At 41.4% G+C, this 26535-nt stretch overlaps 1 protein-coding gene across 9 annotated transcripts in view; it reads right to left on the bottom strand.

Moving 5' to 3' along the window:
* The window catches only part of LOC125453854 (abl interactor 2), a 153872-nt gene that overhangs the window by 51646 nt on the left and 75691 nt on the right, over positions 1–26535 (bottom strand). For all 9 annotated transcript variants that reach the window (XM_048533893.2, XM_048533891.2, XM_048533894.2 and 6 more), the window contains exon 2: positions 24165–24332. In XM_048533893.2, coding sequence (XP_048389850.1) covers positions 24165–24332 — 168 coding nt within the window. The remainder of the gene's footprint in view (positions 1–24164; positions 24333–26535) is intronic.

The raw sequence follows: 26535 nt of genomic DNA on the forward strand, positions 1-26535 counted from the left end.
TGGTGAACGTGGAGTCCACAGGTGGTTTCAAAGGAGAGTTGGATAGTTTTGAAAGTAATGCATCTTGAGGGCTACAGGGATAGGTCTGAAGAATGACAGCAGCTGGATAGCTCTTTTGGAAGCCTGTACAAAAGCGATGGGTCGAATGGCCGCCTTCTGTACTAGAAAATTGTGATCATGAGAATTCCTGAGCTATTTTCAAGTGTTTGTCACCAGCGATAAATACTATTGAAATCCAACACCTTAGCTTGGCGTTTTAGGATAGAGAGTTTGTCTGTTCTTTATTTCTCTGTATGTAAAGCAAAAAACATTTTATTGATAAGCTCTGCTGCTTTCTCCCATAGTCCCAAACCACACCATCCCAAAGAAGAAAAACACTGAGAATGTGAACCTCCAAGCAAAAAGTTTGACAAGCTTCAGTTAGAAGAGGAGTGGTGGGAGGAAGCTCATCTAGAGAACGGTCACCAACACTGACCAATTGAGCTGAATTGACTGTTGTTGTGCTCAATACTCAAGATAATTTGATGAAGTCTACTGTTCTGATAAGGGGTTATATCTTAAACTTCGGAAAGTTTTGCTTTCTTGACAGATGCTATCTCATGACTGCTCCCACAACTTTCTGCTATTAATCCAGAATTTCAGTACTGCTTTTTTTTCCTCCACCTTAGCACAGTGACTGTCTTTTTAAAAAAAAACTAATTCATCGGTACAGAAAAGAGCAGAAACCAATTTTCACCAAGCATTTGTAGGAATCAACTTTATTCAAAGTTCATGCTTTTAAGCTCAAGAATGTATCACAGACGCCAGATTACAGACAAATGTACAATATATTTGAGCAACTGTCCACTCTTTCACATAGGGATGTGATTTCTCTATGGCTTGTATGGGATGAATTTAAAGCATCAGCAGGAGCTGGAAGTAGTTGCATTGCTTCTGTGGAAATACAATCTCCTCTGAAAGACAAGGATTCAAGCCCCACGCAATCTTAGCCCATCAGATAGAATGGCTCTTCAATATGTAGGGAGGAAGTGAGGAGACCAGGTTTGGGTGAAATATTAAATCAAAGATCCTTCTGCCTTCTTGGGAGCTGTGATATACAAGAGCCCAAGGGTACTATTGAAGAATAGCTGCTCTGCCCAATGTCACGGTCAATATTCATCATTCACTAACATCACTTAAAAAAACCTGATAATTATTTGATCACTTATTACATATGTTTGTGAGGCACTGCCATACGCAGACAGAAATTAATTTTGTACAATTACAATTATGACTACACTTCAATGGTATTTTGCTTGTGTTCTTTGGATGATGGTGAGGTTGTGAAATGCACTTTTCTCTTTTGCTTTCATGTGGGAAGAACAGTTTCTGCAGAGTGAAGCAACATATGTCCTATGACAGGATGGTTCTAGTGTTTAATGTAACCAAACTGAAAGTCCCAAACTAATGCACTGCCTATGCTGAGTTAGCTCACGAAAATCTCAGCTGCAATAGGCTCTTGCAACACATATGGATAGAAGATGGCTAAACTAAAAAATAAGTCAAGGTCCACATGTCTGGTCACAATTGAGTCAGTCCACGGAAAATGCATGTGGACAAATTTTGGGATTGGCTGAGGGAAGATGCCCACCACGGACAAGTAGACTGTGGACATTCACGAGGCTCACTCAAAAGGAATTCTCAGTCGACAAGACAACAGCAACCTACCAACAAGAGTCAGCACCTAGAGAATGACAAAACAAAATAAAAAATAGATGCAAATCAATTTGGAACTATGTCTGAGTTTGCCTAATGAGAGCTTGGTGCAGGGCTCAACTCTTGAGCAGTGTGTTTGGCAACAGAAAGGTTTGGGATTGGGGAGAGCAGGAAAGTAATGAGGTCACAGCTGTGATTTTTTTTTCATTTGCAAAAGTGCAGTTGAGGCAGCAATCAACCGATTAAAAATCAAAGCAAAGGCAGCAGTATCACAATGGGAATTAATTCTGAATCGTTCTACCCATGAATTGGCTGAGACATGATGCTTAAATACTCCCTTCCTGTGCTGTGGATCACCATTTCTTTTATTAGGTGGTTTACTATGCCACATAACTCTCAGATATGCTTATACCTGTACCTATGTAGCCACATCTACATAAACAAAAACCATTTTCATTTCACCAAGTTAAAGCTCACAAGAAACACTTCTATACAAAGAGTGGCAGATGTTATAGACTCTCTTCCACAAGTGGCGGTGGATGTTGGATCAGTTGTTCATTTTAAATCTGAGATTGACATTTTTTTAAAGCAAATGTATTAAGGGATATGGGCCAAAGGCAGACACATGGAGTTAAGCAGCAAATCAGCCAAGATCTCACTGAATATTGGCACAATTTCAAAGGGCTGAATGGCCTACTCCTGTTCCCAAGTGCCTAAGTGATTAGCAAATTCTGCTGCCACGGGTATACAGTGACAGAATCTGCACCCGAGCCAGAGCTTGATATATGCACAGGGAAACGTGCAATCAGCTTTGTCTGACTTGCAGCACATGCTCGGGATAACACAAGGCCGACATTTAATAGGCCTATATTCTCAGTGCCTTCCAGCATGGTTGTGAAACATGGGCTGGTTACAATCATACCAAGAAAAGGTGGTGGTCTGCAGTGGATTACAAGTATATCCGTCAGAACAAATCACACAAGTATAGCAGTTCCTAGTGCGTACTGACACTAAATGTACAGAGACAGCTTTGGCAGATTGGGCATCAATCAATAGAACAGAGCACAACAGAAAGACAAAGGGGATGGCAACACTGAGAGGGGGAAGAGTGAGGGAGGTGGAGCTGAGACACAGAAGCAGAGCAGACAGCTTTTAATAGAAAGGCGAGCTGGGCAGGAAGCGGAGGAATGGCCAGGGGTATGAAGACTGACAGACAGACAGACCGACCAAGAGACACACCGGAAAAAAAGGGAAGAAAAGGAACACTTGCTAAGAAGGAGGAATAGCCAAGAATGAAATAAACACAAGAATGAGACAATAAGACAGGCATCGATGCTATTTGATAATTTAGACCAAAAATTTAAGTTACATCCAGAGGTTAAGGTGAGAATTGACAGAACATCAATTTATTAGAGTGGGATGAAAACAAACGGCCTCTGTCTGTAAGGAACATTCTAACAAGAGTAGATCTCAGTTCAACCCAAGCCCTAGTGGAAAGCAATTTAAATTTGTACCAGCTCTCCTGAAATTTGGTCAAAGGGATACTGAAGTATTTTTCTTTTTTTTTTGAAAAGATGGGCGAATGAGGTAACAAAAAACTGGCCACTACTTATGGAGAAAGCAGAGCTATGTGACTTATCCCTAGATTATGAAGTGGTAGAAAGTTTGAATATCTGAAACAGCTGGAAAAACCTGTACAGAATTTAAGAGGGTAAAGCAAACTAATTTTGGACATTAAAAATGGAGATTACATATGAAGCCATAAAGGGAAATAATTCTCAAGGAACTTAAAAACTGAATTCCTACATTAACGAGGGCTCACACAGAAAACCAGAAGGTTGCGACAGCAAGGCAAGCAGCTGATGATTAGGACTTGTTCCTGAAATCCAAACTCTGTACCACCAATTCTACAAACCTGAGCAGTACAGAAAGCAGGAACATGAAAGAAATTTGACTGGGGTGAGAAGGAATATCTGGGGATGCCAAGCTTCTCTTCCTCAAACCAGAAAGAAAGGTGCTGAGATTCAATGATAACATAGACTGTGGTGTTTGCTCTGACACAGGGCAGCACACCTCCGCAGGTTATGAGAAATTGCAGGGTAAATCCTCGTGACTTATTGGAGTACACAAGGCCAATGCAGAGAAAGCAGCCTGAACAGAGTCAACAGAATTGCAGCATTTCTGAAGGAGGGTCTAGGCCTGAAATATCAGCCTTCCTGCTCCTCTGATGCTACTTGGCCTGCTGTGTTCATCCAGCTCTACACCTTGTTATCTCATCAACAGAATTGCAGCTCTGAATACAGCTGTGAGACCACGTACAAATACTGCTGAAAGTGTGGGAAAAATAACCCACAAAATGGAGTTAGAAGGAATTCTCATCAATTATTTCTCAAACGAGGCAAGTAAATCTATAGCCACACTTGGAAACACAGCTGTAATCAGAGCTACCACAACTCTTTTGCTAGGAAAAGGCAAGACTTTTCCACAACTGCCAATGTTTTAGTGAATGGCTGGGAGTTTATCTTTATACATTTACAGCCCAAGCACCTCCAGTGTGATCTAATGTCTGGAACAGTAATTGTAGGAGTGCCCATAGTTATTTGGAGACAGAGTTGACCTACTCTTAGGGATTAATATGGCAGGAGTAAAGCTTATACTTTTGCCAGTAACAACAAGGCTGAGTGAAATCAAGGAAACACCATTTCCAGAGAACGGCTCCATAAAGTTTTCCTTCACATATATCGCCTTTAAATACTTAGCGCGTCGGATCAGCGGCCTACATTTTCGCAGCTGCAGTGGTAGCGGTGACAGCGAGGAGCTGCCGGGATGGTAAGTCTTTCTTCTCAGCAGCAGAGCTGAGTGCGAGCGGTCGAACTGTGCTCTGGGAAGGTGAGTCAACTGATATATTTGGGCAGTGGTGTGTTGAGAAGGTAAGGGTTTTCTTTTTCTATTTTTTAAATCAAGTGCTGGTAAGTAGAGTGTGATTGGTAATAAATTTTTCATTTAATTTATCTATTATTTGATATTATAGCAGGACTAAGTTAAGCTTAAGAGTAAAAATGGCAGGAGATCCCAGACCCATGTTATGCTCCTCTTGCTCAATGTGGGAACTCAGGAAATGATGTCCCTGACTCCTACACGTGCAGCAACTGTGTCCAGCTGCAGATCCTGTTAGACCGCAAGACTGCTCTGGAGCTGCGAATGGACTCACTTTGGAGCATCCATGAAGCTGAGGAAGTCGTGGATAGCACGTTTCGCAAACTGGTCACACCGCAAATTAGGATTGCTGAGGGAGAAAGGGAATGGGTGACCAAAAGGCAGAAAAAAGGAGGGCAGTGCAGGTGTCCCCTGCGGTCACCTCCCTCCAAAACAGATATACCATTTTGGATATTATTGGGGGAGATGGCTCACCAGGGGAAGGCAGTAGCTAGGTTCACGGCACCGTGGCTGGCTCTGCTGTACAGAAGGGCAGCAAAGAGAGTGGAAGGGCTATCGTCAAAGGGGATTTGATTGTAAGGGGAGTTGATAGACGGTTCTGTGGTCAAAAACGAGACTCCCCAATGGTATGTTACCTCCCAGGTGCACGGGTAAGGGATGTCTCAGATTGACTGCAGGACATCTGAAGGGGAAGGGTGAACAACTAGCTGTTGTGGTACATGTAGGCACCACTGATATAGGTAATAAACGGGATGAGGTCCTACAAGCAGAACTTGGGGATTTAGGAGCCAAGTTAAAAAGTAGGACCTCAAAGGTAGTAATCTCAAGATTGCTACTGGTGCCACATGCTAGTCAGAGTTGAAATGAAAGACTAGGCAGGATAAATCAGTGGATTGAGAGATGGTGCAGGAGGGAGGGGTTCAGATTTTTGGGACATTGGGACCGGTTCTGGGGGAGGTGGGACTATTACAAATCAGACAGTCTTCACCTGGGCAGGACTAGAACCAATATCCTAAAGGGTGCTTTTGCTAACACTGTTGGGGAGGGTTTAACCTAATGAGTCGGGGGATGGGAACAAATGAGGTGGTTAGTGTACAGTAAGGAGGTACTAACTAAAGCCTGTAAGGAATTAGATAGTGAAGTCAGTGTGACTAAGGGGAAGAGCAGTCTGAGAGCAGGTGATGAATGCAAAGGGACAGGCGGTCGGAGGTGCATTTGTTTCAATGCGAGGAGTATAGTAAGTAAGGCAGATGAACTTACAGCTTGGATTAGTACCTGGGAGTCTGATGTTATTGCTATTACTGAAACTTGGTTGAGGGATGGGCAAGATTGGCAACTAAATATCCCAGGATATAGATGCTTCAAGTGGGATAGAGGGGGAGGTAAAAGGACTGGTCAAAGAGGATATCACAGCTGTGTTGAGGGAGGACACTATGGAAGACTCGAGCAGTGAAACAATATGGGCAGAGCTCGGATATAGGAATGATGCAGTAACAATGTTGGGGCTGTACTCCAGGCCTCCCAACAGCAAGCGTGAGATTGAGGTACAAATATGTAGACAGATTCTGGAAAGATGTAGGAGCAACAGGGTGTTGGTGATGGGAGATTTTAATTTTCCCAAGAATGCCTGGGATTCATTTAGTGTTAGGAGTTTAGTTGGAGCAGAATTTGTAAGGATCATCCAGGAGGGTTTTATGGAGCAGTATGTGAATAGTCCATACTGGACCTGGTGTTGGGGAATGAGCCCGGCCAGGTTGTTGAAGATTCAGTAGGGGACTACTTTGGGAATAGTGATCACAATTCCGTAAGTTTTGGATTACTCATGGACAAAGACGAGAGTGGTCTTGAAGGAAGAGTACTAAATCGGGGGAAGGCCAACGATAGCAAGATTCAACAGGAGCTGGGGAATGTGGATTGGGAGCAGCTGTTTGAGTGTAAATCCACACTTGCTATGTGGGAGGCTTTTAAAGAGAGGTTGATTAGAATGCAAGACAGACAGGTCCCTGTGAAAATGAGCGATAGAAAAGGCAAGATTAGGGAATCTTGGATGACAGGTGAGGCTAGCAAACAGGAAAAAGGAAGCATACATAAGGTCTAGGCGACTGAAAACAGATAAAGCTTTGGAAGAAGATTAGGAAAGTAGGACCAATCTGAAAAGAGGAATTAAGGCGGCTAAGGGGGGTCATGAAATATCTTTAGCAAACAGGACTAAGGAAAATCCCAAAGCCTTTTATTTATACATAAGGAGCAAAAGGGTAACTGGATAAAGGGCTGGCCCACTCAAGGGCAAAGGAGGGAAGTTATGCAAGGAATCAGAAAATGAGTGAGATTCTTAATGAGTACTTTGCATCGGTGTTCACTGAGAGGGGCCTGACAGATGTTGAGGTTAAGGATAGATGTTTGATTCCTCTAGGTCAAGTCGGCATGGTGGTGGTGGTGGTGGTTGGTTGGGGGGGAGGTTTAAAAGTGTTTGGTATTCTGAAAGGCACCAGGGTGGACAAGTCCCCAGGTCCGGATGAGATCTAGCCCGGGTTACCTAGGGAAGTGAGGGAGGAAACAGCTGGGGCCTTAACAGATATCTTCGCAGCATCCTTGAGCACGGGTGAGGTCTCAAAGGACTGGAGAACTGCTAATGTTGTCCCCTTGTTTCAGAAGGATAGCAAGGATAATCCAGGTAATTATAGACCGGTGAGCCTGACATCTGTGGTGAGGCAGCTGCTGGAGAAGATACTGAGGGATAGGATCTATTTACATTTGGAAGAAAATGGCCTTATTAGTGATAGGCTGCATGTTTTTGTGCAGGGAAGGTCGTGTCTTACCAACCTGAACAAATTCTTTGAGGAAGTGTCAAAGCTGATAGATGAGGCAAGGGCTGTAGATGTCATATACCTGGACTTCAGTAAGGCGTTTGATAAGGTTCCCTATGGTAGGCTGATGGAGAAAATTAAGTTGCATGGGGTTCAGGGTGTATTAGTTAGATCGATAGAGAACTGGCTGGGCAACAAGAGACACATAGTTGTCGTGGAAGGGTTTCTCAAAATGGAAAACTGTGACCAGTGGTGTTCCACAGGGATCCATGTTGAGACCATTGTTGCTTGTAATATACAAAAATGATCTGGAGGAAGGGATAGATGATCTGATTAGCAAGTTTGCAGATGACACTAAGATTGGTGGAGTAGCAGATAGTGAGGGTGACTGTCGAAGAACGCAGAAGATAGATTGGACAGTTGGATGGAGAAATGGCAGATGGACTTCAATCCAGGCAAATGCGGGGTGATGCATTTTGAAAGATCCAATTCAAGAGCAAACTATACGGTTAATGGAAAAGCCCTAGGGAAAATTGATGCACAGAGAGATCTGGGTGTTCAGGTCCATTGTACCCTGAAGGCAATGCAGGTTGATAAAGTGGTCAAGAAGGCATATGGCATTTTATTCATCACATGGGGTATTGAGTACAAGAGTTGGCAAGTCATGTTACAGTTGTATAGGACTTTGGTTTGACCACATCTGGAATAGTGTGTCCAGCTCTGGTCACCACATTACCAAAAGGATGTGGGTGCTTTGGAGAGGGTGCAGAGGAGGCTCACGAGGATGTTGCCTGGTATGGAGGGCGCCAGCTATGAAGAGAGGTTGAGTAGATTAGAATTATTTTCATTAGAAAGACGGAGGTTGAGGGGGAACCTGATTGAGGTCTACAAAATCATGAGAGGTATAAACAGGGTGGATAGCAAGAAGCTTTTTCCCCCCCAGAGTGGGGGACACAATTTCAAGGTGAGAGTGGAAAAGTTTAAGGGAGATGTGCATGGAAAGTTCTTTACGCAGAGGATGGTGGGTGCCTAGAACGCATTGCCAGCGGAGGTGGTAGAGGCAGGCATGACAGCCTGATTTAAGATGTATCTAGACAGATACATGAATGGGTATGGAGCAGAGGGATACAGATCCTTGGAAAATAGGTGACAGGTTTAGATAGAGGATCTGGCTTGGTGCATGCTTGGAGGGCCGAAGGGCCTGTGCTGTAATTTTCTTTAACCTGAGCAGTATCTAAATAAAGTCCAAAAGTCAAATTGGCAGCACTGACAGATACTTGGTTATCTGTAAGTTTGAGAATTGGATGATCCAAAAGAAATGTTCAGCAAGTCTTCTTCATTGAGGCTCTGCAAGCTGATCCAGCTAACTTAAGTATTTGAACTGAAGTTGAAGAGAATGTCACAATGATAAAAATGGGATTTCACAAAATCTCAGAATGTCATGATACAAGAGGTAGCCATTCAACCCATTGTGCCTGCACTGGTTCTGTTACCTTGAGTGAAATCTCTTGTCTTCTCTTCATGTCTGCAGATTATTTCTCTCCAAATAATCATCACTGCTCTTCTGAATGCCTCAATTGAACCTGCTTCCACCACGTTTCTCAGCAGTGAATTCCATACCCTAACTGCTCACTGTGTAAAAAAAGTATTTTTCTCAGATTTACACTTGTTTTGTTTGTACATCACTTTAAAGTTCCTTCTATGAGCCAGAACAGTTTTGCCCTACCCACTCCAACCAGCCCACAATTTTGAAAACTTCTATCAAATCTTCCCTCAATCATCATCTCTCCAAGTACAACAGTCTCAACTTCTTCAAACTATCCTCACAAATGAAATCTGATCAAACTGATTTTGGTGCAGACTTCTTCACAGACTTAAAATTTCAGAGTGGACATGGCTCATTATATAGCAGTGCCGCCGAAATATCAAGAAATATTGAGTCCACAAAATTCCTAAAATAGGGTACGGAGAAATCTGGAAGACCGGAGCATGTAGAAGTTGACATTTCTACTGGCCAGGTCTTCACAGGTAGATAATGGTTTTGTAAAACATGTTAGGTGGTGAAAAAAAAACCAAGATGCAGTCAAACCAGTACCAGTGCTTCAGCAGGCTTTTAGTAGATGTCTCTGTTTGCATCTGTACCAAAAGCAAAAGCCACATACCAGTAAATTCTCACAATTATGGATGCAACCCTTCAATTTCCTTATGCCAAACTCTTAAAAACAATTATTGTTAAGGTTGCAGTTGAGATGTTAATACAATTCTCCACTCAAATTGGAGAACTGATGGAAATTCAGTTAGTTCTAGGTTATAACTACAGGTCTAAGCTTTTTCATGAAGTTGAGTAGTCTTCAACATACCACTCTCAGATACAAGGAGCTTTAGAAACATACCATCGAATCCTCAAACTATGGTCAGGGCATATTTTCTTTATGATTGGCCAAATAATTGGAATTTCTGTTGTTTGCGACTCAAGATTCACCAAATGAGTCCAAAGAGGGGAATCTGATTGAAACTTACAAAATACTGAGAGACCTGGATAGACTGGACGTGCAGAAGATGTTTCCACTATGTGGAGAGACTAGCACCCAAGGGCACACCATCAGAGTGAATGGATGACCCTTTAGAACTGAGATGAGAAGGAATTCCTTCAGCCAGAGGATGGTTATTTCATGGAATTCACTGCCACAGAAGGCTGTGGTTCCAAGCCACTGAGCTTTTAAGTCAGGGTAGACAGGTTCTTGATTAGCAAGGGTTTCAAAGGTTACGGGAGAACGCAGGAAAATGAAGTTGAGAAACATAGCAGCCATGATTGGATGACACAGTGGACTTGATGGGCTGAATGGCCTAATTCTGCTCCTATATCTTGTGATCCTGTGGCTTTAGTCCTTTTGAAGTAGAGAATGAATATAAGATGTAGAAAATTATTGAAGAAATTTTTTAGAAGAGAAGAACGAACACTCCATAGGGGACAATATATGTGTCACCTTAGAGCAGTTCTCAAGGACCTGCAAAATAGATTAAAAACACCTTACAGCATCAGAAACAATCAAGGAAATTGACCAAATAAGCCTGTCAAAATCCTGAACAGTTCAACCAGGGTTGAGATGTTACTGTTGCCTTTACCGGGTGAATCACTGGAACAGAATTCCAGAACTTCATACAGGGTAGTCAGAAAAAATGGTCAAACAATGATTTGATTGACACCGTAAATTATCAGCAAAAGAATAGGCTGTGTTACATCAATACATTGAATCAATAACACCGCTGGAAGGATAAGTACAGATAAGGACAGGGAAGAATGAAAGCAATGATGATAATGAGACATTGGGAGGACTAGACAATTCTCAAGTTGAACCAACTAATATTTGGTTCACTAACACTGAACTATTAGGGAATTTAGAAACTGCATTTTCATATTTAAAGCCAGAACAGTGAAAGACCTAACAATGTCACTCATAGAACAGTACAGCATAGGAACTGGCCCTTCAGCCCACTCAAAGAATTTGAATGAGTGCCTGGACCCACCAGGGCATTCAGCCTCACTCATACATGTTGTGAACGGTTTGAAAATCCTCTCCTATAAAACAGCTACCTCATCTTCTCGATCCAGGTGAATGCAGAAATTCAATACATGTTGGAAAACCATACAATTGAACACAATCACACTAGACAGACCTTTCTAATGCTTAGTGACGTCACTTGGTCGAAAAAAATGGCCCAGCCTGTTTGTGGAGACTGGCGAATCAAATGGTAGCCACTAAGTGGTTTATTTTAATGAAGTATTGGCATATTGTAACACTTGGAAGGACCAGTTGGAACAATTAGAAATTCCATTGAGAAAATTACACAGTCAGCTGATCTAGTCATAAACTGTGCCAAAAGAGAGATAAGGGCACATAAGAGGGCCAAGATAAATACTGTCAAAAATAGAAAAAGAACAAATTTTATTGGAATTCCCTGCCCTGAAAACAAAACAAGAAATTGAGATTTCAGTGGATGCGTAGTTTCTATTATAAGTATGTATCATTATCACTGCTCCACTGTCAGATCTACTACAAAAGAAAGCCAAGTAGTACAGTTAAAGAAGTGCAAAGCAGCTTTTAAAAACCATTTTGATCAACATACCAGTGTTGGCTGGTCCTAATTTGACTAAATCTAACGATCGATACTAATGACTTAGTGATAGGTACAGGCCTGTTGCATGGGGAGGAGTCAGGTAAAGTGTAGCTCAAGCATGTTGAAGCAGGGAAATGCTGGTATATACATCATACCTCACCCCTCACAGAAAATTTCAGAAACCAGAATGTCAGGTTGTCTCAGTGGAGTTTGCTATTACAGCTTTATTACTTAAAGATTGTTCGCAATGCAGGGAAAATAACAATTGCCAATGCTTTATCAAGAATGTACACTTGTTTGAATTATTTAAGTATTAAGAAGGTATCAGAGATAACTGTACAGACGACAAGTTTAAAAAACTTAAGTGTGAATAAGTGTGTAACTGCATCTTAATTTTTTTAATTTTTATTCTTGTCTACAGTTTGTAATGAAATACATTTGAAAGTGGTGTTTCACTTTATTCAAGGATGGAGGTGGCATGTTAGATCCATTTTTCAAAATTTGGAGATTTAAGTTATGAATGTTCATAGCATTGTTTCTTTTTAAAGATCAATGAAAAGACACAATAGAACTTTATCCCCCACCAAGGTATTTCGTAGAAACCAAATGGTTCCATATAATTGATCGTCTTGGTTGTTTGAGCTCACCAGAGAAAAACCCTGAATGTTTTCACAGGGTTTTATGGCTGTGCCGCTTGAACAATGTTTCCATAGGCTTTGGAAGTGGTTTCAGATTTTCAGTTCTGAGAAACTCGCAGAAAGGAGCTGTATGATTGTCTTGAGTCCAGTAACACATTTTGTCCCTAGACTCAAAACGTTAACTCTTATCTCTACAGATGCTGCCTGTGCATACCTGCTGTATTGCTCCAGCACATACTGTTTATATTGTAGATTTCCAGCATCCAAAGTTCATTATGTTTATTTGTTCAACTTGTCTCCCTTTTTCGGGAGCAGCTTTGTGAGGAATTTAGTGTGAAGCCTTCTCGAAAGCGACTGGAAGACTTCTTGATATTGTTTTCTCTCTGCAAGCTGTGCCTGGAAAAATCCCAGAGACAACTAACTATGTTTGACAGTAGGAGCTGCCAATGCTGGAGTCTGAGATAACAAAGGTGTAGAGCTGGAGGAACACAGCAGCCGAGGAGCAGGAAAGCCGAATTTTGGGTCTGGACCCTTCTTCAGAAATCTGCTGAACCAGTTCTACACCTTGCCTATGTTTGATGATACCTATCTACAAATATCAAAAAGACAGTCCAGCAGCCATCTGAACATCTTAAACTTTATCCTTTTGCCTTCAAGAACTAAGATTTCTTGGTAAAAAGTGATTTTTATTTCTCAAAAAGTGAACCTCTACAGACAGAAATCCTTTCTTTCCCTTGCTTTTCCTGATGAGTGTTTGACGTTATTTAGAGGGGTAAAGTTTGATACTTGATATTGCAAAGTGTGCTAGCCAATTTTACATCTTCACCGAGTAAGTTTTGTCTTATAATAATCCAAAAATTTTGTACTGAAAGAAATCTCATTGATGGATCTTTTTATTTTATTCTAACAGAGAAACAATACAATTGGTCATTATGAGAACTGGGCAAAACAATTAAATTATGATCTGTAGAGTTTGAGAACTAAGGAAAGAGAGTGCAATCCTTTCATCTCAGTCGTAACATACGTTCCAAATCCAACAGAATAGAACTTTTCCGTGAACCTGCCTGTGAAACAGTGTATTTCAGTCTCCTTATTACCTGAGTACCTTTGCACCAAATTACAGTCATTCTATACTAGAGAATATCAGGGGCAAATGCACTTTTGAATCTTTGGGAGTTGGTGACAAAACAGGCTGAGACTTGTATTAAATTGAGAGAACTCTAAATGCACATAATTGTTTCAGTGAAACGTCTTTGTTCATTTAACAGCTGTCATTATTCAAAGCGAACAGATTAAGCAACAGCTTTGTCGAAACTAGATGCCTAAGTGGGCTATTCCACTACAAGCGAGGAGGTTCTCAACGCTAATAATCAAATAATTTAAGGGGAGGCAAAGGCTTAGTGCCATTATTACGAGATTATTACTTCAGAAACTCAGCTAATGTTCTGGGAACATGGGTTTGAATTCCACCATAGCAGATGGTGGAATCTGACTTGAATAGAGAGTCTGGAATTAAGAATCCAACAGTGAACATGATAACATTGACGGTTGTTGGAAAAAAAATCCATCTGGCTCACTGATATCTAGGCCCTCCTTATCAGGTCTGGCCTCCAGACACACAGCAATGTGGTGGAGTCTCAATTGCTCTCTGGGCAATTAGGGATGGACAAGTGACACTCACATACCGTGAATGCGTGAAACAAGTAGTTAAAACCTGGTCTTTTTCTTTCTTCAAATGGAGCAGATGGGGGGAGCAACAACTGCTATCTAGGTCCATAGCGAAAAGAGGGAAAATTGACCAGGTTTTCCACTCCAAATGACAAATTAGGGGATGCTGCTGGCTGGCACACTTCAAAATAAGACAAATTTGCAACTGAGCCAGGCACAGGGCTGGGCATGACTGTGACTGACCTTAAAATGATTCAAATCTGCAAGCTCTCAACATCAGGAATTTCAAAGGAGGATAACTTCAAAGCGTTTCCTAGCCAGCAACAAGATCTTCAGGGCAAGAGAATGAGGACATAAAATTAAAAGATTTAAGGGATCCAAATATTGGCTACAACTCTGGTCTCATTTGTTTCTGCTACTATGGAGACCAGAAGTGTCATCTCTTCTATAACTCAGAACTCACCCAACCATAAGTGTTGTCAAAGCAACACAGATGGAGCCTGGCTCTAGCTGCTGTCAATCTAGCACAGCAACATTTACTGATGTAACAACCACTTCCTTTATCCCAATATCTACCGCAGGAAACAAACAATGCAGTAATTTGCTCTCTTCTGTGGTTTATGGTTGATAAATGCAAAAGTGGCTGAGTGCTCCTCCCTGGTGACCTGGATATAATTTGAATATTGAGGGGAGATTGCCTGAATCCTTGGCATATTTAACGGTCAACATGTCTTCAAATCACACAGAAGGATTTCTAAAAGGCGATCACCAGCCAAAGCCAGATCGAACCAAGTGGTGGATACAATTACAACTTGTACTGACACCTTCAAACTGCACAGGCGCTTTCTGATACACCAAAGGTGGAGGGGGGTAAGCAATCATCTTGAAATGTCAGTAATTCCGTCTTTAATGATTTTACTCTCTCTTCACCAATGCAAGCACGCCTCAAGTTGAATTACAAAGTTCCAGAAGTGAAAGCTGTCTGCCAGTTACACACTCAAGTAACAACTAAAGTGAGCACATGGATTGTTGGCTGCTTTTGTTAGGTACACTGGCCCATCATCATCCAACCTAATCTGACTTCCTTCGGATGCTCATAAATGGGCACTTTCCAGCCAGGGTCACTGGACAGTAGCCATCACAAGAATACTTCACTGATACACATTTGAGACAGAGGAAGACTGAAGCGGTTTTTAAGTCCCCAAATGTCACTTTGTCCAAGATCAGCTCATCAAATTTATATGACTCATTACATGACAGGACATTTAGTAAACACAGAGAAAGGCAAAAAATTTAAGATAACCACAAAAGTAACTGGAGTAGAAAAAAATACCCTCCAGCAACAGTTCAAACTTGCAAAAACCTTTCACAGACTAATGTTGGAGAAGTCCACTTCTAAGTGGGAACTGGTTGACTCACGTTGACATAAACAGACAAAATGGTTTCTTGGTGCTTTAATGCTACGCAATTCAATGGTCTGCTCCTGAGTTACAGTAGACTGAGATCCAGATCTGTCAATGTTTAACGAACTGAGCTGTCACTGTGGTATATTAGTGGTATGTTAAAGCCTGTACAATGGGGTACAGTGCAGGATTGGCTGTCTGACAGAAGGTAGACAGTTGGGATAAAAGGCTCTTTTTCGGAATGGTAACCGGTGACAAGTGGTGTCCCACAGGGTTCAGTGTTGGGGCCGCAGCTGTTCACCTTGTATATTAATGATCGGGATGAAGGGACTGGGGGCATTCTGGCGAAGTTTGCCGATGATACAAAGATAGGCAGACAGGCAGGTAGTACTGAGGAGGTGGGGAGGCTGCAGAAAGATTTAGATAGTTTAGGAGAGTGGTCCAGGAAATGGCTGATGAAATTCAATATGAGTAAATGTGAGGTTTTGCACTTTGGAAAAAAGAATACAGGCATGGACTATTTTCTAAATGGTGAGAGAATTCATAAAGCAGAAGTACAAAGGGATCTGGGAGTGTTGGTACAGGATTCTCAAGAAGTTAACTTGCAGGTAGAGTCCGTGATTAAGAAAGCGAATGTAATGTTGTCGTTTATCTCAAGAGGATTGGAATATAAAAGCAGCGAGGTGCTTCTGAGGCTTTATAAAGCTCTAGTTAGGCCCCATTTAGAATACTGTGTCCAATTTTGGGCCCCACACCTCAGGAAGGACATACTGGCCCTGGAGCGTGTCCAGCGGAGATTCACACGGATATTCCCTGGAATGGTAGGTTTAACGTACGTTGAAAAGGTAAGGATTCTGGGATTGTACTCATTAGAGCATAGAAGGTTGAGGGGAGATCTAATAGAAACTTACAAGATAATGTATGGCTTAGAAAAGGTGGACGCTGGGAAGCTGTTTCTGTTAGGCAGGGAGGCTAGGACCCGTGGGCACAGCCTTAGAATTACAGGGGGTAAATTTAAAATGGAAATGAGACAACATTTCTTCAGACAGAGTGGTGGGCTTGTGGAATTCATTGCCAGGGAATGCAGTGGAGGCCGGGACGTTAGATGCCTTCAAGGGAGAGACCAACAAATTCTTGATCTCACAAGGAATCAAGGGCTACGGGGAGAGTGCTGGGAAGTGGAGTTGAAATGGCCATCAGCCGTGATTTAAATGGCGGAGTAGACTTGATGGGCCGAATGGCCTTACTTCCACGCCTACGTCTTCAGCTCTTATGGACACTCCGTTTAAATTTTGTACGCAAATTAAAAGATCAATATGAGAGACTGATCAGATGAAATAAATGTGTAATTCGGCAAGTTTTAAAATTCATTTTGAACAAATTGTGAAATATTCTCTTACAATACAAGAACAGAAAAGGCTGGACACAACTCAGGAGGTCTGGTATCATCTGCAGACAGAGAAACAGTTTTCTTTTGCAAAAACATAGTGAAACAACATAAAAGCACACACAAAAACAGAACTTTTCTCCATTGCACAACAAGTTGCACTCTTAGGTGTCTTAATCCAAATACAATGTGTAATGGTTATAACACCAATTTACTGACAAGTACATTGGCAGGATAAGGTTAGGGTTAGGGTGCACAATGGCCTTAGACAGCGGCAATTCTAATTGTGCCTTCGAGGCAGCTGTCCCAATAGGAGTGTGTATTTCATCACGTAGCCCTAGACTATGCAATGATCCAGTCTGCAATTATCAGTTGATGACAACTTTTTGTAGGTGGAAGATCAACAGAGTTCAGGTGGACCAAAGAGTGTCTTCCACTAAGTTGATGGTCTCAGATCTTAAGACGTTGGAGAAGAAATTAGGCCATTCAACCCATTGAGTGCTCCACCATTCAATCACGGTTGATAAGTTCCTCAACCTTATTCTCCTGCTTTCTCCCCATAACCCTTGATAATCAAGAACCTATTTATCTCAGTCTTAAATATAGTCAATGACCTGGCCTCCACAGCCTTCCGTGGCAGTGAATTCCATAGATTCACCACTCTGGCTGAAAAAGTTTCTCCTTATCTCTGTTCTAAAAGGTCTTCCCTTTATTGTAAGGCTGTGCCCTCGGGTCCCAGACTCTCCTACCAATGGAAGCATCTTTCCAACATCCACTCTGTCCAGGCCATTCAGTATTCTGAAAGTTTCAATTAGATTCGCTGCTCCCCACCCCCAACACTCCAAACTCTCATGAGTTTATAGTCCCAGAGTCCTCAAACGTTCCTCATATATTAAGCTTTCCATTCCTGGGACCATTCCCGCGAACCTCCGCTGAATCTGCTCCAGGGCCACGACATCCTCTGGTCACAGCTGATATTTGTTTTAGTGTACAGCAGGGGAAACTGAAAGAACCCTGCATCAGAGCTGTTTGAAATGAACCTCAACGAAAACCACTGTAATGCTCTCCAGACCTTTGCAAAATCGTATTTCACAAAGGGATCTTGAGCTGTCTTTCCTCCACTGCAACTGTCTAAATGGCAGCATGTGGTGATGCATAGACTTCAAGTATACATGAATGATAAAAGGAGACAGCCTTTCTAATTGTCCTCTTGTTCAAAAATTATGGAGATGAGGTCTTCTTCCAAATATCTGCTCAGGGAACCACCCACAGGATCAAACATCTCCTTTTCCTGCAGGGCCTCAAGAGTACTATGGACTGAACCACGTCAATGTTTTTAATCCAGTATGACAACTTAAGAAACTTTTCCCTTTGCCTGAAGAGAGGTAGAAATATGGAATATGTTACATTGTTGAAAAGGGGAAGGAGAGGACGGAAAACAAAAATGAAGCTCTGGGATAGGTTAATGAGATAAAGAGATTAAATAAGTTTTTTTTTAAATATTCAATCACAGGTTGAGGGCATCACTGGCTAGGTCAGTACTTTTCACCTATTTCTAATTGTCCATAGGACAGTTAAGAATCAACCACATTGCTCTGGAACAACAGGGGGGAGAGAGAGGACAGTTCTGCCTGAAATCAAAGCTTGAAAACAAAAACAGACATTTTCTTGGACAAGTGTCAATCAAAATGGAGGGCAAAATTAATGGTCTGAAATTGCTGAACTCTAATGATGAGTCCCCAAGTCTTTAAAGTCCCCAATGAAATAAAAACTGATGCTATCTTTCATACTTGTGTTGAACTTATGCTAGAATACTACAGCAGGCTGAGAATAGAAATATGGGAGACAGCAAGGTGTTAAAGTAAAAAGGCAAGCAACTGAAAGGTCAGGTTCATGCTTGGGGATCAGAGACAATGGGGACTGCAGATGCTAGAGAATCCAAGATAGCAAAAGGTTCATGCTTGGGGTCTGAGCAGAGATATTCTGAAGAGACAAGTACAGACCACATTACCATCTTGCAATGTACTTTGAGTAATGAACACTACACTAAATTACAAGAAGTGTAAGTAAATTGCGGCTTCACCGGCAAGGTTATTCGGGGCCTCGGTCTGTACAGATACAGGTAAAAACGTATTCCACCTCCAGTGATAACACGGAATGGTGCTGTGGGCAGAGGTATGCATGAGAATGTGGCAGAGGAGATAATCCTTTTGTACGACAGGGGAGTAGAGGGGTCAGGAAGATGTGCTTGGCCAGACAATATTTTCTGGTACTTTACTGTACTGTTAAACTTTTATTTAGAAATGGTAGGTCTGGGATGGCTTTTCTACAATTGTGAATGTACATCTATTCCGTTTGATTTGCATTAGCACCTCAAAGTCAGAAGACTGTGGACTGAAGCTCCACTCACAAACTGAACTAACGTGCCAGTAAAATACTGAGGAGTTGCTGTATTGTCAGCAGTTCTTATTTCAGATTAAAGTGAAACCGTCATCTGTAAAAGACTGCATAACAATATTCAAGACAGCAGTTCTCTTAGTACCTTGATGAACAGCAAAAGATTTCAAATCCGTTATTAATCTTTGTTTGCTGCACACTTTTTGGCAATGGCACCATTTCAAAAGAACATGATTAACTGTGAAACATTTCAGCTGTCCTCGAGTTGTAATAAGGTGTTATACCAGGGTGAGCTCCACTTTGTGCCAGATTAAATTAATGAGTGAATTAAACTGGACCTGCTAATTATACCGAACTGGGATGCCTGCCAGCATTTGAAATCCTAAGAACAGACATTTATCAGTCATTAATATTTCTGGGTTTCTTCATATAAGAGTCTCACCCGAGTTCATGGTGGTCGAATGGTGATGAACAACCTTTGTTTACAATCATGTATTCCCTTCAAGGGAGGCACTGGAACAAGCAAATGGCACATTAAAGGTCCCTGGGTCATCTGCCCAGCATTTAATTCATTTCTGAAGAAACTATTAGACATCAAATAATATTTGAGAGGTGCCAGTTTCTAGTTCTGGCATAAATAATGTGCAGAGGATATAGGTTTGGCAAGTGCAAACTGTGTCTCAAATATTTGGATGAAAGACCATTTACAGAGTACTACAATATTCAACTGATGCATCTAAAACAGCTGCAGTTGCTGCCATCGCAGTTGGTGAGAGAATTGCAGGTGCAGCCACACTGCCTGTGATATCGCTGCTAGTAATGTTGAAGGTAGCTACTTGCACCAAAGGACATTACTTTGGATGCCAATCAAGCATTGCCACACTCCCAACACTTAACGGACCACTATGGGAGCAGGGCGGTGAGTGACGTGTCAAAAGGGGTGAGTATTAGAGTGACAAGTAAAAGTGATACCAAGAAACAGTTGGAGACACCGAATACTGCAAAAGGCTACGGGGCATGACAACATTCTGACCATAGTACTGAAGATTTGGGGAAACTCTCCACTGGCTGGAATCAGACCTGGCACACAGAAAATTGGAGGTCAGTCATCCCAGCAGGAGTTCTTCAAGGTCATGTCCTAGGCCTCCATCCATTTTCAGCTGCTTCATCAATGACTTTCCCCTCATCATAAAATCAGGAGTAAGAATGATCACCAATGATTGCACAATGTTCAGCATCTTTGGTGACTGCTCAAATACTGAAGCAGTCCATATTCAAATACAATGGGTTGACAAGTGGCAAGTAACATTCACACCACAAGTGCCAGGCTATTACTATCTCCAATAGAGGCAGTCTCATCCACACTCTGAATTTCAATGGTATTACCATCACAATCTCTCACTATCAACATCCTTTTGGATGTTACCATCGATTGGAAACTCAACTGGACTTGCCACATAATTACAGATCAGAGACTAGAAATACTATAGCAAGTCACCTCCTGACTCCCCAAATCATGTCCAGCAACTACAAGGCACAAGTAAGGAGTGTGATGGAAAACTCCCCATTTGCCTGGATAGGTACAGCTCCAAAAACGCGAGAAGCTTGGCACTATCCAAGACATAACAGCCTGTAGATTGGCACCACATTCACAAGCATCCACTGCCTCCACCACTAACACTGAGTAGCATCAGCAGCGAGAACTATCTACAAGATGCACTGCAGAAGTTCACCAAAGATCCTCAGACAGCACGTTTTAAACCCATGACCACTTCTATCTAGAAAGACAAGGGCAGCAGATACATGGGAATACCACCGCCTTCAATTTCCCCTCCAAGCCACTCACCATCCTGAAATGGAAATATATCACTGGTCCTTCACTGTTGCTGGGTCAAAATCTTGGAATTCCCTCCCTAATGACATTGTGGGTCAATCAAAAGCAGGTAAACTGCAGTGGTTCAAGTGGGCAGCTCCCCACCACCCTCTTCAGGGCAATTAGGCAATAAGTGCTGGCCAAGCTGTGACACCCATGTCCCAAAAATAAATTTTAAAAAAGCAAAGAGATAAGCAAGGTAATGAAAGCGACAGCAAGCGAAGTAGTGAAAAGAACAGTGAGATGGATGTAAGTGAGGTATCAGTCACTCAACAGATAATTGTCACACAACGATGACATCAATAGCACTGCACATTTACGGATTGAGTGCCAAATTCCATTTCCGATTACTGATTACATCAGCAGCACTGACTTTCTGTTTCAGTAGGGCGGCATGAGGTACAATGTTTAAAGAATATGCTAATTTTCTCAACGTCTGAGGAAGGCTGACATTCCATCTGATTTTCCTAGACCATCCTATAATTTGGCTTTTTGTGCTGTATTCCAAGTCAAGCCTGGAATGTAGTTTCTCCTAGATTTCTGGAGTCCAGATTGGCCCCCTTTATGCATAAGTTCCAGGTTTGACAGACTCACAGCAGTTTGTGGGACTCTGCAGAGTACAAATGGACTGTGTCCAAATTCAATGTCCACATTTCATTTGCTATAAAGATTTCCAGAGTTCCAGATGCTTATATTACCAAGTGACCAAATCTCTAAGGGACCAAAAGTTAAAATGATAAGTTGCATTTAAAGGCAGTTTTCTTCTTGAATTCCTCATAGGAAAGAATACACAACAGAAAGGGGGACAGGAATATAAGACGGAGTATAAAGATCCAGAGGGAGAGAAGGCTTGTGTTGAGTATAAACATGGTTACAGGCCAGATAAACTAAAACAGGCTGTTTTTGCGCTGCTGATACTATGTAACAGTCCAACATATGGCAATTCACATATGACATTTCCCATCTCAAATTGAATCAGTTGAAGATATTTTTCTCTTCCACCAGATAGGATTCAATGTTAACACTGATGCTGTAAATTTATTAATCATCTGAAACATTTCTCACATTTTGCTGTCAGAAGATAAAACTGTCACAATATTTTGAACTGCACTGTTACACGGATGAAGGTAGTGTTAAATATCAGTTTAAAATCATCAAATAATGGAGGTTACTATGCTGTTAGTAAGACAGACTCATAAGTGTTTGAAACAAAAGCAAGATACAACAGCTGCTGAAAATCAAAAATGAGGGGAAAAATAAACATGGGTGATATGGTGGCTCAGTGGTTCGCACTGTTTCAGTGACCAGAACAAGGGTTCAATTCCACCTTACGGCAACTGTCTACGTGGGGATTGCACGTTCTCCCCATGTCTGCGTGGGTTTCTGCTGGGTGCTCTGGTTTTCTCCCACAGTCCAAAGATGTGCAGGTTAGGTGGAATGGCGATGCTAAACTAACCATAGTGTTCAGGGATGTGTGGGTTAGGTGCATTAACCAGGGGAAATGCTGGGTTAGAGAGATAGGGTGGGAGGTGGGTCGGGGTAGAATGCTTTTTGGAGGGTTGGAGTGGATGGCTGTTTCCACACTGGAGAGGTTCAATGGAAAACAAAATTCTGGAAACACTCAGCTGCTTTGGTAGCACCTGTGGATACACAAAATAAGTTAACATTTCAGGTCTGTGACTGTTCACTAAGTTCATTAGCTTCACTATTTTTTGAAAATAGAAGCCTTCCACTTGTACAGCATTTTTAAGACTAGAAAGGCTTCCTAAAGTGTTTCGAAGTAGTCAAACAGGAGACTACTGAGGAGCTCAATGTGCTTACCTAAAGTATAACCAAAAAGGTGAGTGTTTAGATGACTTTTTACAAGTGGTAATGTTTCCACAAGGGAAAATATTCATGCACTGATTTCCAGCGAATGGAGATGCCATTGCAACAGGTGGCAGTTAGATTCGTAAAAATCAAAATAAAATAAACAAATGCTCCAATTGCACTTTTAGGTTGAGGGTTATCATGGGAAAGGAATTTCCATGTCAGGAAAGAATTCACACATATCACTGACTAGGATACATCACCAAATTTGGTCACAATTTGCACTTGTGTTAAATCGCTGGACTGGGACAGGGAGTCAAAAATCGGGCTTAGCTCATACAAATCCCTGCCCGATGAGAAAGTTCAAATATGCTTACACAACTGCCACAGATAGTGATATCTGATGGTTAAAGGCAATTGAAAAACGTTTTCTGTGGGATGCAGCAATGAATCATTTTACTGAACCAGGTTCCAAGTTATATCTTTGGAGGCAACACACACAGATTTACTGAACAGTTTTTATTCAGACACAGCTTCTGATGGATTCTTTTAGAGTCAATGCACCCAGGGAGCATGCTGCCAAGTTGCATAAATTAGAATTAACCCCTGCTTTGGGCTGTAACTATTAGTTAATTCTGCACATGACCAACTGTCTCTTCCAGTCTGAAACAATAAATACAAACTCTTCTACTATTAAGCCATCACTGATGTCCAGGGTTAGGCATATACAGCAAGGGCAAATAAAGATCCAAAAAGGAACTCAGGTGTACTTTCCCTAACTCAGGCAGTGACTGAGTTTCACTGTTTACTTAGAAACACTTGCTAATATCAGTTAGAGAGTTGAGAAAACTACGTAAAAAGATCAGAAGTCGGAAAATTTTCAATTCACTTCTGCCTGATGAGCTCGGAGCTCTTCGACTCAAAGGGAGCAGGCTAAATAAATATAAGAAACAGCATTTGATTACGGCAGTCAAGGTGTAGTCAAACAGGTATATGAATACAGCATCGTAAATAAACAGAGACAAAAAGAAGATCTACTGAGACATGCTGTAAGATGATACAGTAGAGGCTTATTGAGACAGTACTATAACATAAAACAGGAAGGGGAAGACTTTGGCAGAAAGTTTTCCCATGGACATTACATGAGAACAGACCATGCTGAAGATAATTAAAATCTTAAAAGACATGATCGTTCACGTTCATAGACACCAGCTGTGTGTATGTATTTGTGGGGACAACTGGCACCTTTGGAGCAAGGATGAGTGCAGAGAAAAAGGATGTCAACAGCAAGAGATAGGTTCTAAGACGAAAATTGCAAGCCGGACAAGAGTAAGAGGCTTTTATAAAGAAAAACTAATATCTCATCAAAACAGAACAACCAAAAATTACTGACAGAATTAAAGGGCTGTGAAAAGGCCCACGTAAGCCTACCTGAGAGATATGATTAATTGATGATTCCATGCGTCGGAGCTGGGATGCCTGGATATCCAGCATCTGAAGGACATTGTTTGCCAAGGTGTTGATCAAGTAGGCCACACTTGCTAGCGACTGGGTCGTGTAAGCTTTGGTTTCCTCAAGAGCTCGTTGTTTATCTGTCGCCTTTTTGAAACAAAAGGCAAATTAACAAAAGCTAACCAAAGCACATCAAGTATGCAGAAAGGGTGCACGTGAAACAAAACAGCAAACAAATATTACAGTCATTAACTGAAAGGACAGACTGTGGAATGGGCACCCTCATGAAGGGTTTCTCCCAATCTACCAACTTATATCTTTATTCCTTGAGCCCTATAACTCAAATATACTTTTTATAAAATGATTATATATAGCTGAAAGGCTATTCCCATGATTGTGAGGCATCAGGCTCTGACACAATGAAATTTGGGGGATATTGCCAAATTGTGGCCAGGCATCTCCCCACACAAGACAAGAGATGACAGGAACATTTCAATCACACCCAAGTCATATCCTAAGACACACAGCAAGGTGAAATACACAAAAATGGAAGTGAAGCCGAAGCAGAAAATCTTACCACAGATGAGGAAATTGAGGAATGTGAGTTGTTTCACAGAGGTTATTAAAACGTGAGGCAGGATGAAGAGGAAAGAGCTTGAAAGAGATCTCCAGACCTTAGAGTTTGGTCTACTGTGTATTGTGATATGTAGGATGTTTAGAATTCACAAAAGATCAGAGTTTTGGGAACATAAGCTCTCAGAATTCCTGGATAGGAGCACATTATGGGAGATAGGGAAGGACAGGCAGTAGAGTGATTTGAGCATGAGGATTAGAGTTTTTGAAATGAAGGCATTGATATATTAGGGGGCATATATGCCAGTGAATATGACAAAGGGTGTAAGGAACTGCGGGTTTGAGATTAAAACTTTGGATTAGATCAGGTTTTTGGATGATAAGGAGGTCAACAAGGGAAATATTGAAATAGTCAGGTCCAAAGTTTACATCACATTGGGCTGGGGATGTGTGCAAGGTAACAAGCACTCTGCTACTTCCAGAGTCATCACAAAACTTCAAAATATTTAAAGATCTGCAAAATTTCCTAATTTATCTGTCTTTTTATCAGGTAAACAGAAACATGGACCAGGTTTCTGTACTTAAGAAACAGGTTACAAACAAATAGATTCAAAACACAGGTAAACAGCTATGAACTGTCAATATTTATCTCTACAAGTTAAAATGCTATCCAACTTAATAAAACTTTCCTTACATATACATACAAAAAGACACAAATAAGAAGTGAATGGGTGGAGGGATTCAATGGTCCCTGTCCAGCAGGGTTTGCTGAGATGCTCCTTTTAGTTTGCTAGGACTCGTTCCGCAATCTCTTTGGCACAGGTATTTTTAACATGCTTGCAGGAGGCAGACAGCAACTGGTTCACAACTCAAAGTCTCTGACTTATTAGCTATACCAAAAGCTTACAGCAATTGTAAAGGGAAAATAAACAGGCCTTCTTCAGAACCAACGCTTCTTTTTTACTGCAGAGACAGAGACGCTACTTCTTCTGGAGATCCAAAGCCTTATTGCTGTCTTGTTTTTAACCCTCAAGCTGCTCAGCTGCCTACAAACCAATGATATGGTTGTTGGCAGGCAGAGGGTCTTTATATTCAGCAACTGGTTATCACTCAAGAGCAATCAGCTACTTGCGGCTGACTGAATCTCCCTTTGTAAAAGAACCTGGTGCCAGTTCATCTGCAACTAAACGTCTGTCACCATTGAACAAACAAGTATAAACAGCATTTACAATAAGTGTAAGCAATCTGTCTTTTTAAAAGTGCAGTAATCCCTTCTATAATCTTTAAAGGTCTTTTTTCCCCATTTCAGTAATCAAAAATACAAAAATAAAATGATACAGTTATTACAATGATAAAAAGCATGCTTTATCATCTGTAATCCAACATTAACCCTACCTGTCCTCAGAGAGGATCCTGAACAGGAGTTAAATCAAATTTTCTCCTCTTAAAGGAAGGTTAAGACTCTTTATATCATATTTGGTCAAAGGGATCATGGCATCCCACAGCACTCACTAAAATCAGTGGCATATCTTCCAACAGTTATTATAAAAGGCAAGTTGAGCATACTGAACAAATACAATTATCGAAGCGTATCGACATTTTCAGTAATTAAGATTTCAACAATGTTTGCACTGAATAAGTGAACTTAAATATTCCAAAATGAAAATTTAGTTTTCCATTTTGTTGTACTCCTTTTTCTTTCTCTATGCTTAAATGTAACTGTTTAAGCAGGGAGTGACCATTACACCTAGGGTCTAAGGTCCTCATTGCACCACTG

This window comes from Stegostoma tigrinum, chromosome 7 (genome assembly GCF_030684315.1).
Source record: "Stegostoma tigrinum isolate sSteTig4 chromosome 7, sSteTig4.hap1, whole genome shotgun sequence".
In the NCBI taxonomy this organism is placed as follows: domain Eukaryota; kingdom Metazoa; phylum Chordata; class Chondrichthyes; order Orectolobiformes; family Stegostomatidae; genus Stegostoma; species Stegostoma tigrinum.